The sequence below is a fragment of the Tachysurus vachellii genome, chromosome 19 (assembly GCF_030014155.1).
Source record: "Tachysurus vachellii isolate PV-2020 chromosome 19, HZAU_Pvac_v1, whole genome shotgun sequence".
NCBI classification, from domain to species: domain Eukaryota; kingdom Metazoa; phylum Chordata; class Actinopteri; order Siluriformes; family Bagridae; genus Tachysurus; species Tachysurus vachellii.
In genome coordinates, this window is record NC_083478.1 from 18,790,467 (window position 1) to 18,800,698 (window position 10,232).

The window sequence follows — 10,232 nt, forward strand, 5'->3', positions numbered from 1 at the left end:
GGGGAGGAAACCGGAGTACCTGGAGGAAACCCCCGAGGCACGGGGAGAACATGCAAACTCCACACACACAAGGTGGAGGCGGGAATCGAACCCCCAACCCTGGAGGTGTGAGGTGAACGTGCTAACCACTAAGCCCCTGGAGGAAATGCTGCACTTTTATATTTGATTGTAATTAACGTTCAATGTCATGGAACCTCCAGAAAACAGATTAGTTCCTTTTATTACTTACAATACAGCAGCTATAAACAGTCCTTCAGGCAGATAAACAGTCATTTATCATTTATCATTATCATTGATTATCATTTCAGAACCAGTATTAAAATATGTTTACGTGAGATGGTCGGCTTGGTAGAAAATAAAAAAGTTGGATTATTTCCAGGTTTTTAGCAGTAACATTAGTAACAAAGAAATTTTTACATTAAAAAAAAAGCAGGCATAAGCAGCGTGATGTCTGATGACTAACAGCTAATGATTGTTCTTTTTTTTTCTACCCTCTTGAGAAAACCTCATCTCTGATCTTTACAAACCGACAGGAAGAAGTAAAACGAGTGCCGAGCCACCTCGACTAGTTAAGGATATTAAAATCATGCCATCTATTGAGAGTCATAATGCATCCAGAGTGCTGCCTCTGAGGATTTACAAGACAAAAGCAGCCAGTGAATAATGAAGGCGATTGGCACCGGCTTGCATCATGCTGATTTTCATTTCCGCTCTTTAGAAAGTTCAGCGTGTGAGGCCGGATTTGCATTCGGGGCCAAAGCTAATGCATATGCAAATGAGGGTGAATCAGTTAAAACAGGGCGAAAAAAGTTACACGCTCAGGTGAGACTAAAAGAACAAGATAAACTCTGTGTGTGTGTGTGTGTGTGTTTCAGTCTGTTTGAGCTTGTGGATAATTCTTAAGTGGGCTATCTTAAGCTTAATTGGCTAATATATCATTTGGCAACACCAATGAATGTTGAAAAAAATTGAACAAGGACAAATGAATGGCGAACACATTGTTTGGGCAACAAAACGGAGGGCTAATCCGTTTTATTTTTTCCTTTACCGTATTCGACAGAGGACAAACCATCCCTGCTTGGTAGTCAGTGCATGTTTGTTTCGCTGCAGGTCGCAGGTACTGTAGTCGGCACAGCAGGCCAGGATGTACGCTGTCATCATGCCAGGCATTTCCTCAGAGCGAGAGCACAACAGCGGCTATAAATCACCCGTCTAAGAGCCGGTCCTCTCTCCCATCTCTCATTACAGTGGGTTGAGTCGAGCTTACTCAAGAGCCTGATTTAATTCCATTCTGATCTACAAAAATACTAAAATGAAGTAAACACAGGAGTGGAGTGGACGGTGGACGAAGATAAATGCGCGCTTTTCTTTTGCTCATCCGCATTAAATTATTTCCTGTTAATAAAAGTCCAAAACAGATTATTTTGGATTTTTTCGTGGAAAGCTGAGCAACAGCACCAGCGATGGTCATACAAAAAAACACATTACGGTATAAAGAAGTGACGCTTAGGATGATTTCTTTCTACCCCACACTAGACAGGATGTACAGTATTATTTACTCTGTAATCCCTTTTTCCTTAAAAATGCCTTTGGAAGAACCAGTAGATAGATGTAGCACATACTTGTCCTCATCTCATCCTACACAGAGTGACAGGGATCCTACGGAGTCTACGGTGGGGTGGTGGGGTAGACCATGGACGGGGAGGATCACTCTTGATATCATTGCTCAAGAGTAACAGTTTCTTCTTCAATCTACTGACAAACATCTCGATATCAACGACTCGAATCCTGCTGAATTCTCTCATCTGATTGGTCAGAAGGTGTTGATTAATATCGAACACAAGCTGCTCTGTTACATAATCAAAGTGACAGTGTGTATGTAGAAACCGAGATGGGAACGTGAAGCAAGGAGCCAGAGGAGGACGTTTAGATAAAAATAATTGGTTTGATTCGACACTGTTCCGCTCCGTAGGCTTCTCATGCAAGAGGAGGGCCGATAACAAATAGGACGGGGTAGAGAGAGAAAAAAAAACAAATGAGATCTTCGAGCACCCTTGTAGGCTTTAAATGAGAAGGGAAAAAAAAACACCAAGCACCAAGAGCAATACTTTTTTTTCTTTCGTCTTTGTGAGGAAAGTCTACGTGTAATGAGCAGCAGAACAAATATTCCACTAGATAGTACAGTATAATGGCTGTTTGTATGTATCACAGGGGTGCTCTTAATTATGTAAAAGGACACAAGGAGTCTCAAATCTCTGAAGAAGTTAGCTGAGAAAAAACACTGATCCAGTGTTTGGTCTTAGACGTGCTATGAAGGCTTTAGCGCTTCGAAACAACCCGAGATTAAACCCGGAATAAATAAAAACGGCAAGATTATCCATCTTGTTTTATAGAAAATTTGTCTACGTTTCTTTCGGATCGTTTAATTATTTATAGAGAGGCTCGCACCGCCCCGAGAGCTCGTCATTTCAAGGGAATAATTTACTTTACGCGAGGCCAGAGCCGTCTTTAATTCTAGCTTGCTTCCTTCATCATCAGTAAAAGTCACACACTTTGTAAATTAATTCACACTCCCGGCTCTCATATGCAGACGACAAGCCGGTCCACAGAACACAGCCTTCTTTAATAATGCATTCGTTTGGATCAGAGAACGGCGGAGGTGTGGAGGAGACTCTGACTTTGTTATATAGATCCGTATAGAAGAGTGTCAGTTCTCCGTGCTAGTATAGACAATATATATATATTAATAAAAAAAAATCAGACTCCACATTAATGAGAAAATCATATTATAAATAGCTGCGATCAGTTTATAGTATTAAACCCTTATTAAATATGGCGTGAAGTCAATTAAAATACATCTTGGAGTTCAGGACTGTTCCGTGTATGTTTTTTGTCCATATTTTTCATTTTTAAATATTACTTCATATTTTTCACTCAAATTCAATTCATTCATTCATTCATTCATCTTCTACCGCTTATCTGAACTACCTCTCAGGCGTCATCGGGCATCAAGGCAGGATACACCCTGGACGGAGTGCCAACCCATCACAGGGCACACACACACACTCTCATTCACTCACACAATCACACACTACGGACAATTTTCCAGAGATGCCAATCAACCTACCGTGCATGTCTTTGGACCGGGGGAGGAAACCGGAGTACCCGGGGGAAACCCCCGAGGCACGGGGAGAACATGCAAACTCCACACACACAAGGAGGAGGCGGGAATCGACCCCCCAACCCTGGAGGTGTGAGGCAAACGTGCTAACCACTAAGCCACCGTGCCCCCTAAATTCAATTCAGTTCAATTCAATTCAATTCAATTTATTTGTACAGATCAAATCTCTCGGGGCACGGTGGCTTAGTGGTTAGCACGTTTGCCTCACAACTCCAGGGTTGGAGGTTCGATTCCCGCCACCGCCTTGTGTGTGTGGAGTTTGCATGTTCTCCCTGTGCCTCGGGGGTTTCCTCCAGGTACTCTGGTTTCCTCCCCCGGTCCAAAGACTTGCATGGTAGGTTGATTGGCATCTCTGGAAAATTATCCTTAGTGTGTGTGTGTGAGTGAATGAGTGTGTGTGTGTGTGTGTGTCCTGCGAAGGGTTGGCACTCCGTCCAGAGTGTATCCTGCCTTGATGCCCGATGACGCCTGAGATAGACACAGGCTCCCCGTGACCCGAGGTAGTTCGGATAAGAGGTAGAAGATGAGTGAGGTTTATCCTGGATGGAGGAATGAATGTTCAGTGGTGTAGCACTGATTTATTTCTGAACTTTATGTAAGATTACAATGTTTTGTGTGAACTATTCATCACCTATGCGATGTTCGAGTTTAGCTCATTGACTGTGTCACTTTTTTCCTGTTTATTCTCATGTTCAAACTGAAACATGATGTCACGTGGACGTCTGTCTTCTAAACTGTCTTCGGGTCTTCTATCTCACACCAAAGAACATGTCATAATAGTACCAGTTCTTCTCAACTGTTTGACATTTCATTTTGATAAAAACAACCTTAAAGTAGTCTTAAAATTTAGGCTCAATCACATCAGAACAGGAAAAACAGCAAAGCAGTGGTGGTCGTAAGTAAAAAAAAAAAACTAATATGGCTCTGGGTCAGTTTTTCCTCAGGCATTTCCTTATTTCATTCCTCAGCTCTCATCCCTGCTCTGCAGCGTTAACTTCAGTGGCAGCTAAGTCAATACGAGCCACGTTCATCAATCTCAGGAAAGGCCAGCGAGTCATGGCTGAGTTCTGCCACGCACGTTAATCTTCTGTAGCTCTTTTTTTTCGTGTCGTCACACGCTCGGCTCACGTCCAAGAAAACTGTGCACGTGTCCTCACTCAAACAAACGGCTTCTCTATAAAAGCGCTCTCACTTGCCGGACTGTTTCGCCTCTCTTCTGCTTTCCTGTGATGTTGTACTGTACTGTATATGTAGATGATACTAGCATGTGAATTTCGGAAAGGATTTGAAAGAGGTAGAAATGTTGAACTTTGCTTGAGGAAGTGAATTGTTTGATGTTTATAAAAGAAAACTGTCCACACTCAGGACCAAATGTTATGTTAGCTAAACACCATAGACAATAGATCCTAATCTAACAAACCTGGGAACAGGTTAGCTAACCAGCTAACTAGTTTCTACAACTAAAGGATTTGTCATCTCTGCCTGTTCATTTTAAACATTCGGACGATATCCTAATAAAGTTCTGGAGTTATTTGGTTGACATTCAGCCACACCGATGGAGACAGAGAGCTGTAGAGTTGTTTTGAGAGCTGTTAAAGGCTTTGAATGTCAGATCATAGATGTTATTAAGTAGTCTTGGAGATATCTTGATGAGGTAGCAGGAATTTGCACAGATTTCACCTTCTTTACACCAAGCATCTGCCAGTAATTTGTTCTTAAGTAAAAAAATGGGACTCAAGCACCAACAAACCATGTTTCCTGCTAAAGAGCTGCTCCTGTAGAGCAAGACCCGCCTCCATTTTCTAGAGTGCATTTAATTGGATGAACACAAGACTGATACTGGTTGAACAAGCTACAAAATATTGTCCTTTCTTTAAGTCATAAGAGTTCACACAGGGTGAAAAAACTCCTTGAATCCAATTATCGCACGACCAAACAGATGTAGCTGGATGTCATTTTTCCTTCCAGACCCTCGCGATGATCCACTGATTACACACATGTTGCAGTGTATACAGTATGATGCTACTTTGCATAAGGTCAGAGAGAGGACAAGAGAGATGAGGACAGCAGTGAAAAACAATGTGTAATGTGATTTATTAGTCTAATCTCTTTGACAATTAAAATACAAGCACTTTGATGACTGACTATTTTGAATAGAATAGCATCAGTTTGTCTCATGATAAAATGGAACATGGGTCATTAGCAATGTTGTTTAAGTCAGATTAATAGTGTGAAAGTGAAATTTCAGGCCTCCGTGTCTCATTATGTGTCGCTCTCGCTATCACCACATCCTGTAAAATTGGTTTTGACACACCGCTGGTCCACATTTCAGCAATCCCTGAAGGCAATATCCACCAGAGCTCCAACTGCCTTATTACTAGCAAGTAATCACTAGCTGGGAACTCAGATGGGACTCAATCCATCACATTGAGATCTTATATCAACTGGACATGTACAAACCTCACCGTCCAATCACCAACCCCCCAACACCACACAGCCCACAATCCACTTTCTTATAGAAATGCTGCTGTGTATGATTCATCACTGCTGACCTGACTGGCTGAAAGGCTTCCCTCAGCATCCCAGTCTACTTCAGACTTCAGGAGAAAACTCAAGGAAATAGCTCTGGGATTATGTAAATGAAACAATGGCTCTCAGAGATGTCTAGCAATTGAACCTGTGGCCAAATAGAGAAGCAATGTATCATGGATGTGGAATTACAATATGACACTGTATATGACAAACAGCTGCGGCTACGTTCTTTCAATCTTTATGCTAATAGAAATTAATGAAGTGTAAAAAGATCAGTGAGTCATTACAGTAAGTGAGTAAGATTGAATTGAACCACTTTTCCCTGTGTTGCTCTGCATAAAATGGACAGATGCACTGCCGCGACAGATCAGAACAACTAATAACAGTGCTGTTTCCACTCTGACAAATGATTCTTTAGCATATTAAAACAATGACTTTTTGCAGGGTTCAACTAATGAAACTGAAATCTATTTAATCGAGATCATGAATCTACACAAAATAGCCGGTAATAATGACGTGGCATTAACAGCCCAGACCTCAGTCCAGCTGAGAATCTGCAGCAAGACTTGAAGAAAATGTGGACTCCATTCAATATGACAACATATTGCCAAGAAGAATGAGCAAAAAATATCATGATTCAGTTGTGTAAAGCTGATAAAGACATATATGCCCCTTTTCCACCAAAAAGAACCGAGTGCTGGTTCAGAGATAGCGCTGGTGCTGGTTCAAAGTTGGTTCCACTGGTGAACCTTCTAAGAACCGGTTTGCCTTTCCACCGGCTAACGAGCCATCAAAGAGCCGAGTCTGACGTCACTGTATACGTGTCACGTGTCCCAGCAACTTTAGCGCAGAAGCGGCAAACACAAACACATCAACAATGGCGGATGTTGCTTTACTGTTAATGCTCATGGCTTTGTGAACCTACATTAACATCCAAACGCGGCGAATCCAACGTGTACGTGCAGCTCCATGTAATCTTTATAAACGGAGGTTGTAATCGAGAAAGTACATAACGTTATTTTATCATTAACACAGAAAAAAGGTAGCCTTAGCATGTAGCTACTTACTATAATGTGTGCTTAAAGTAAAAAAGTATTAAACATTAGTATACTTAAGCTACATTATCAAATGCGCTAACAGTAGCCCCGCCCACAGCCCCTGACACAAGCGGTTCTTAAGTCTAGACCAGAAGCGTTTTGGTGCTACTTAAGAACCGCTTTTCCTGGTTCAGAGCCGGTGCTTTGTCTGTCGAAACAGAAAGAACTGGTTCTAAATTAGGCTCTGGCTCCGAACCAGCACTCGAACTGCCTCGGTGGAAAAGGGGCAATAGAGATACACCTCCATGTTTTTTGGTATATGGAAGAAATCCAGATAAGAATGGGGAGAAAATGTGAAACACTGCAAGACTGTAACCTGAACTTGAGATAGAACCAGGGAACCTGGAGTTATGACACAGGAACACGGTGCTGTGCCTCCATTCTAGCTGGTAATGGTACAAAATATGCAAAAGTTCAAGGGGGTGAATACTTAGGCAATGTATACAGTAATATTAATGGTGTGTATGAGTTTGTTATGTTTGTATAAATAATCTGATGAGATGATGTTTACTGTGAGTCACCTCTTTATGTTAACCTTTTTCCTAATTTTTCAAGGGATTGATGTGCCTTCCTTATTTAAAACTTGCCAGAGAGGCTTGTTTTAGCGTTATAAAGACATATCACTACGGTCTCGATGGTTAAGAGACCCACCATCACTTGGTTAAAAGCTAGATATGAAAAGAGCAACAGACTTACTGTGCTTCTAGATCCTTCACTGTTGTATTTATTGATGGTAGAAGCAGACGAGGGGCAGGAAGAGTTAAGATAAACGATGCCGAGACATCGGGCTGAGAGCCCAGTTCTGTTCATCATGCGCTCTCTCTCTCTCTCTCTCTCTCTCTCTCTCTCTCTCTCTCTCTCTCTCACTCTGCCTGTGATATGAACAGACCAGAAGGAGAGGAGGAGGAGAGAAAGGAGGGGCAAACGACTAAGCAAGCTCCGGAGCAGACCAGCTGAGCCTCATTGCTCTCAGTCTCTCTTCAGTGTGTGACAGAACAGCTTTCCTCACTCTTGCTCTCAGGCACTCAGTACACAACAAACACACACTCGTTAGTTTATTTTCAGAAGGGGCACCGAGCCCCGCAGACAAATTGGGACCATGCTGCCCTGGAAGCGGAGCAAGTTTGTGCTGGTGGAGGATGATTCCAAGACCAAAGCGAAGAGCATGAACGCTGGACTCACCTACCACTCACTGCTGTCCTCGCTGCTGAGGTCATGTCCTGACCTGGTACCTGAGTGCCCCTTCCACTGGCTCGCCGGGGTTTTCCACAGCAAGCGGCAGAAAGTGGAGCTAAACAAGGAGGAACCAATATACAGCGTTCGCTACCTGGGAAGTGTAGTGACTGTAGTGGCCAAGGGTGAGGGCTGCACGCAGGATGCTGTCGCCAAGATCTGGGCATCCAGCAACTATGGTGAGCAGAGTGCCAAGATGAAGCTGAGTGTTGGGCCACACGGCATACGCATGGGTTGCCGCAGGAAACCTCCACACCTCTACACTCTTAACCGTATCACCTACTGCACAACTGACCCCTACCGGCCCAAGATCTTGGCCTGGATTTACCGGCACCAGGTGAAGCACAAGGCAGTGGTTCTGCGTTGCCATGCTGTGCTGTTGGCTAAGGCAGACAAGGCTCATGCTATAGCTCTCAGCCTGTACCAGAACTCTATTTCAGCCTTCAGCGAGTTTAAGAGGCTCAAGCGCCAAAGTGATTTCCGGCATCGCAAGCAGGAGCTGCTCGGAGAAGATATTATGCCACTTATGCCTCTAAGGAAGCTGTTGAATGGACAATGTCACTATCAGCCACCAGTAGACAAGCCTGGCAATTCCAACCGCCTTTTCTCCATCACTGAGGAGGATGAGGACGAGGAGGAGGTGGAGGAGGTGGAAGAGCAGGCAGACAACAGAGAAGAAAAAGCATCTAATACCGACCTACCAAATTCTGAACCAGAGGAACCCCCTGAAAGAGAACTGGGATACATAGTTCACGGACTAGATGGGTTTTCAATCACAATCAGAGATGACGTGCACATGACGCTCAGCACACTCGTGTGACTACAGATGGACATTGGACACTGTGCACTTCTTTCTTCCTTTCCTCCTTGTCCTCTTTCCTCTTTGTCCACTTTGCAGAGCTCCCCAATTCCTGCAGAGCATGATCTGGTCCATCAGCAGCAAGTTTTAATGCTGAGTTGCAGCTGGCTTACTTAGTGAGCACTTTCTATATGGGTGTTTAATAAAGTGGAACTTTGTGAATAAACAAAAGCACAACGAGAGAGCGTGCCACGCTGCAAAGCAACCCAGTGAGGACAACCGTACAGGGACCTCAGTCTTTGGGCTACAAACCAAACAAGGACAAAACAAAGATCTTCGAAGAGCCTTTGTGTTTTTTTTTTCACGTGACTGATTGAAAATACGTAATTTTACTGGATAATTTTGGAAATATATTATTTGTGTAATATGTAATTTTTCTACGTAACCAACTCCCTCTTCTGTGTAACTTTCCTTTCTGGCCAAAATCTCTGTGACGGCATTCAGCATCTACACCAAGGCAGCAGCACTAATGAATTAATCCATGATTTAGGATATCAGCCATTGATTTGACGGGTTTACAGCTGCCGCACATTACAGCCCCAGAATCGTTTACCGTATGACCAGCAGAGACGTCAGCCATGGCATTTAAGGCAGGATATTTTAAACGTGTGCAGTTTTATCACCGTCCCTGGTTTGCACTGTGACATGTCTGGGACCAATATGAGGAAAAGATTAATTTGTTTCTGAATATGTTTCTTTCTACATGATACACATTTCTATATATAAACAGGTAAATAAGCTTTACTGCTTTAAGAGGTAATGCATTGTTTAAAATTGTATGCCAACAAACACTGTCTCATATTCGTGTCTTTACAGTTGCTCTGTGATGATGATGATGATAATAATAACAATAATAATAATAATAGTGTACTAGACATTTCACAAGCTGTCATTCTAATTGCACTAAAAAAACATGATCTTATGAATTCCAATAAAATGTTGGAATTAAAAAAATTGTAAGTGATGTTTTTGGATATGAACAGAAATGCATGTGAATTGTTTGTGTGTCCAAATTCAAAAGAAAATGATTTTTCAGAATTTTCGGGCCATGTTTCACAACAGTGCTTCACAAAGATGAACAATCTCTGCACAAATGGCTATGCAGATTGACACCGGCTGTGAGTGGGCTCTGGAGAGGGAAGCAGAAATCTCTTCACACACACACACACGCACACACACACACACGGCCCTCTCAAAGCCAGCTAATTCATCAGATGATCAAAATGTACAGGAAATGACCAGCACGACTCATCTGCTTCTGCATCGCAGAGCTCGGTCTATTTCATCAACTAAATCACATGACCTTTAATTAACAAACTAGAAACCTCAT

General features: G+C 42.7%; 1 protein-coding gene across 1 annotated transcript; it reads left to right on the forward strand.

Annotated features, from left to right (window-relative positions):
• Positions 1-7,794: 7,794 nt before the first annotated feature.
• Positions 7,795-9,730, forward strand: fam43b (family with sequence similarity 43 member B). Its single transcript, XM_060894191.1, has one exon. The coding sequence runs from the start codon at positions 7,910-7,912 to the stop codon at positions 8,861-8,863; it is 954 nt and encodes a 317-aa protein (XP_060750174.1). The 5' UTR covers positions 7,795-7,909; the 3' UTR covers positions 8,864-9,730.
• The last annotated feature ends 502 nt before the right edge of the window (positions 9,731-10,232 follow it).

What these genes read in the sequence shown, in the direction of transcription:
- fam43b (XM_060894191.1), top strand. Translation starts at nt 7,910, where the DNA reads ATGCTGCCCTGGAAGCGGAGCAAGTTTGTGCTGGTGGAGGATGATTCC.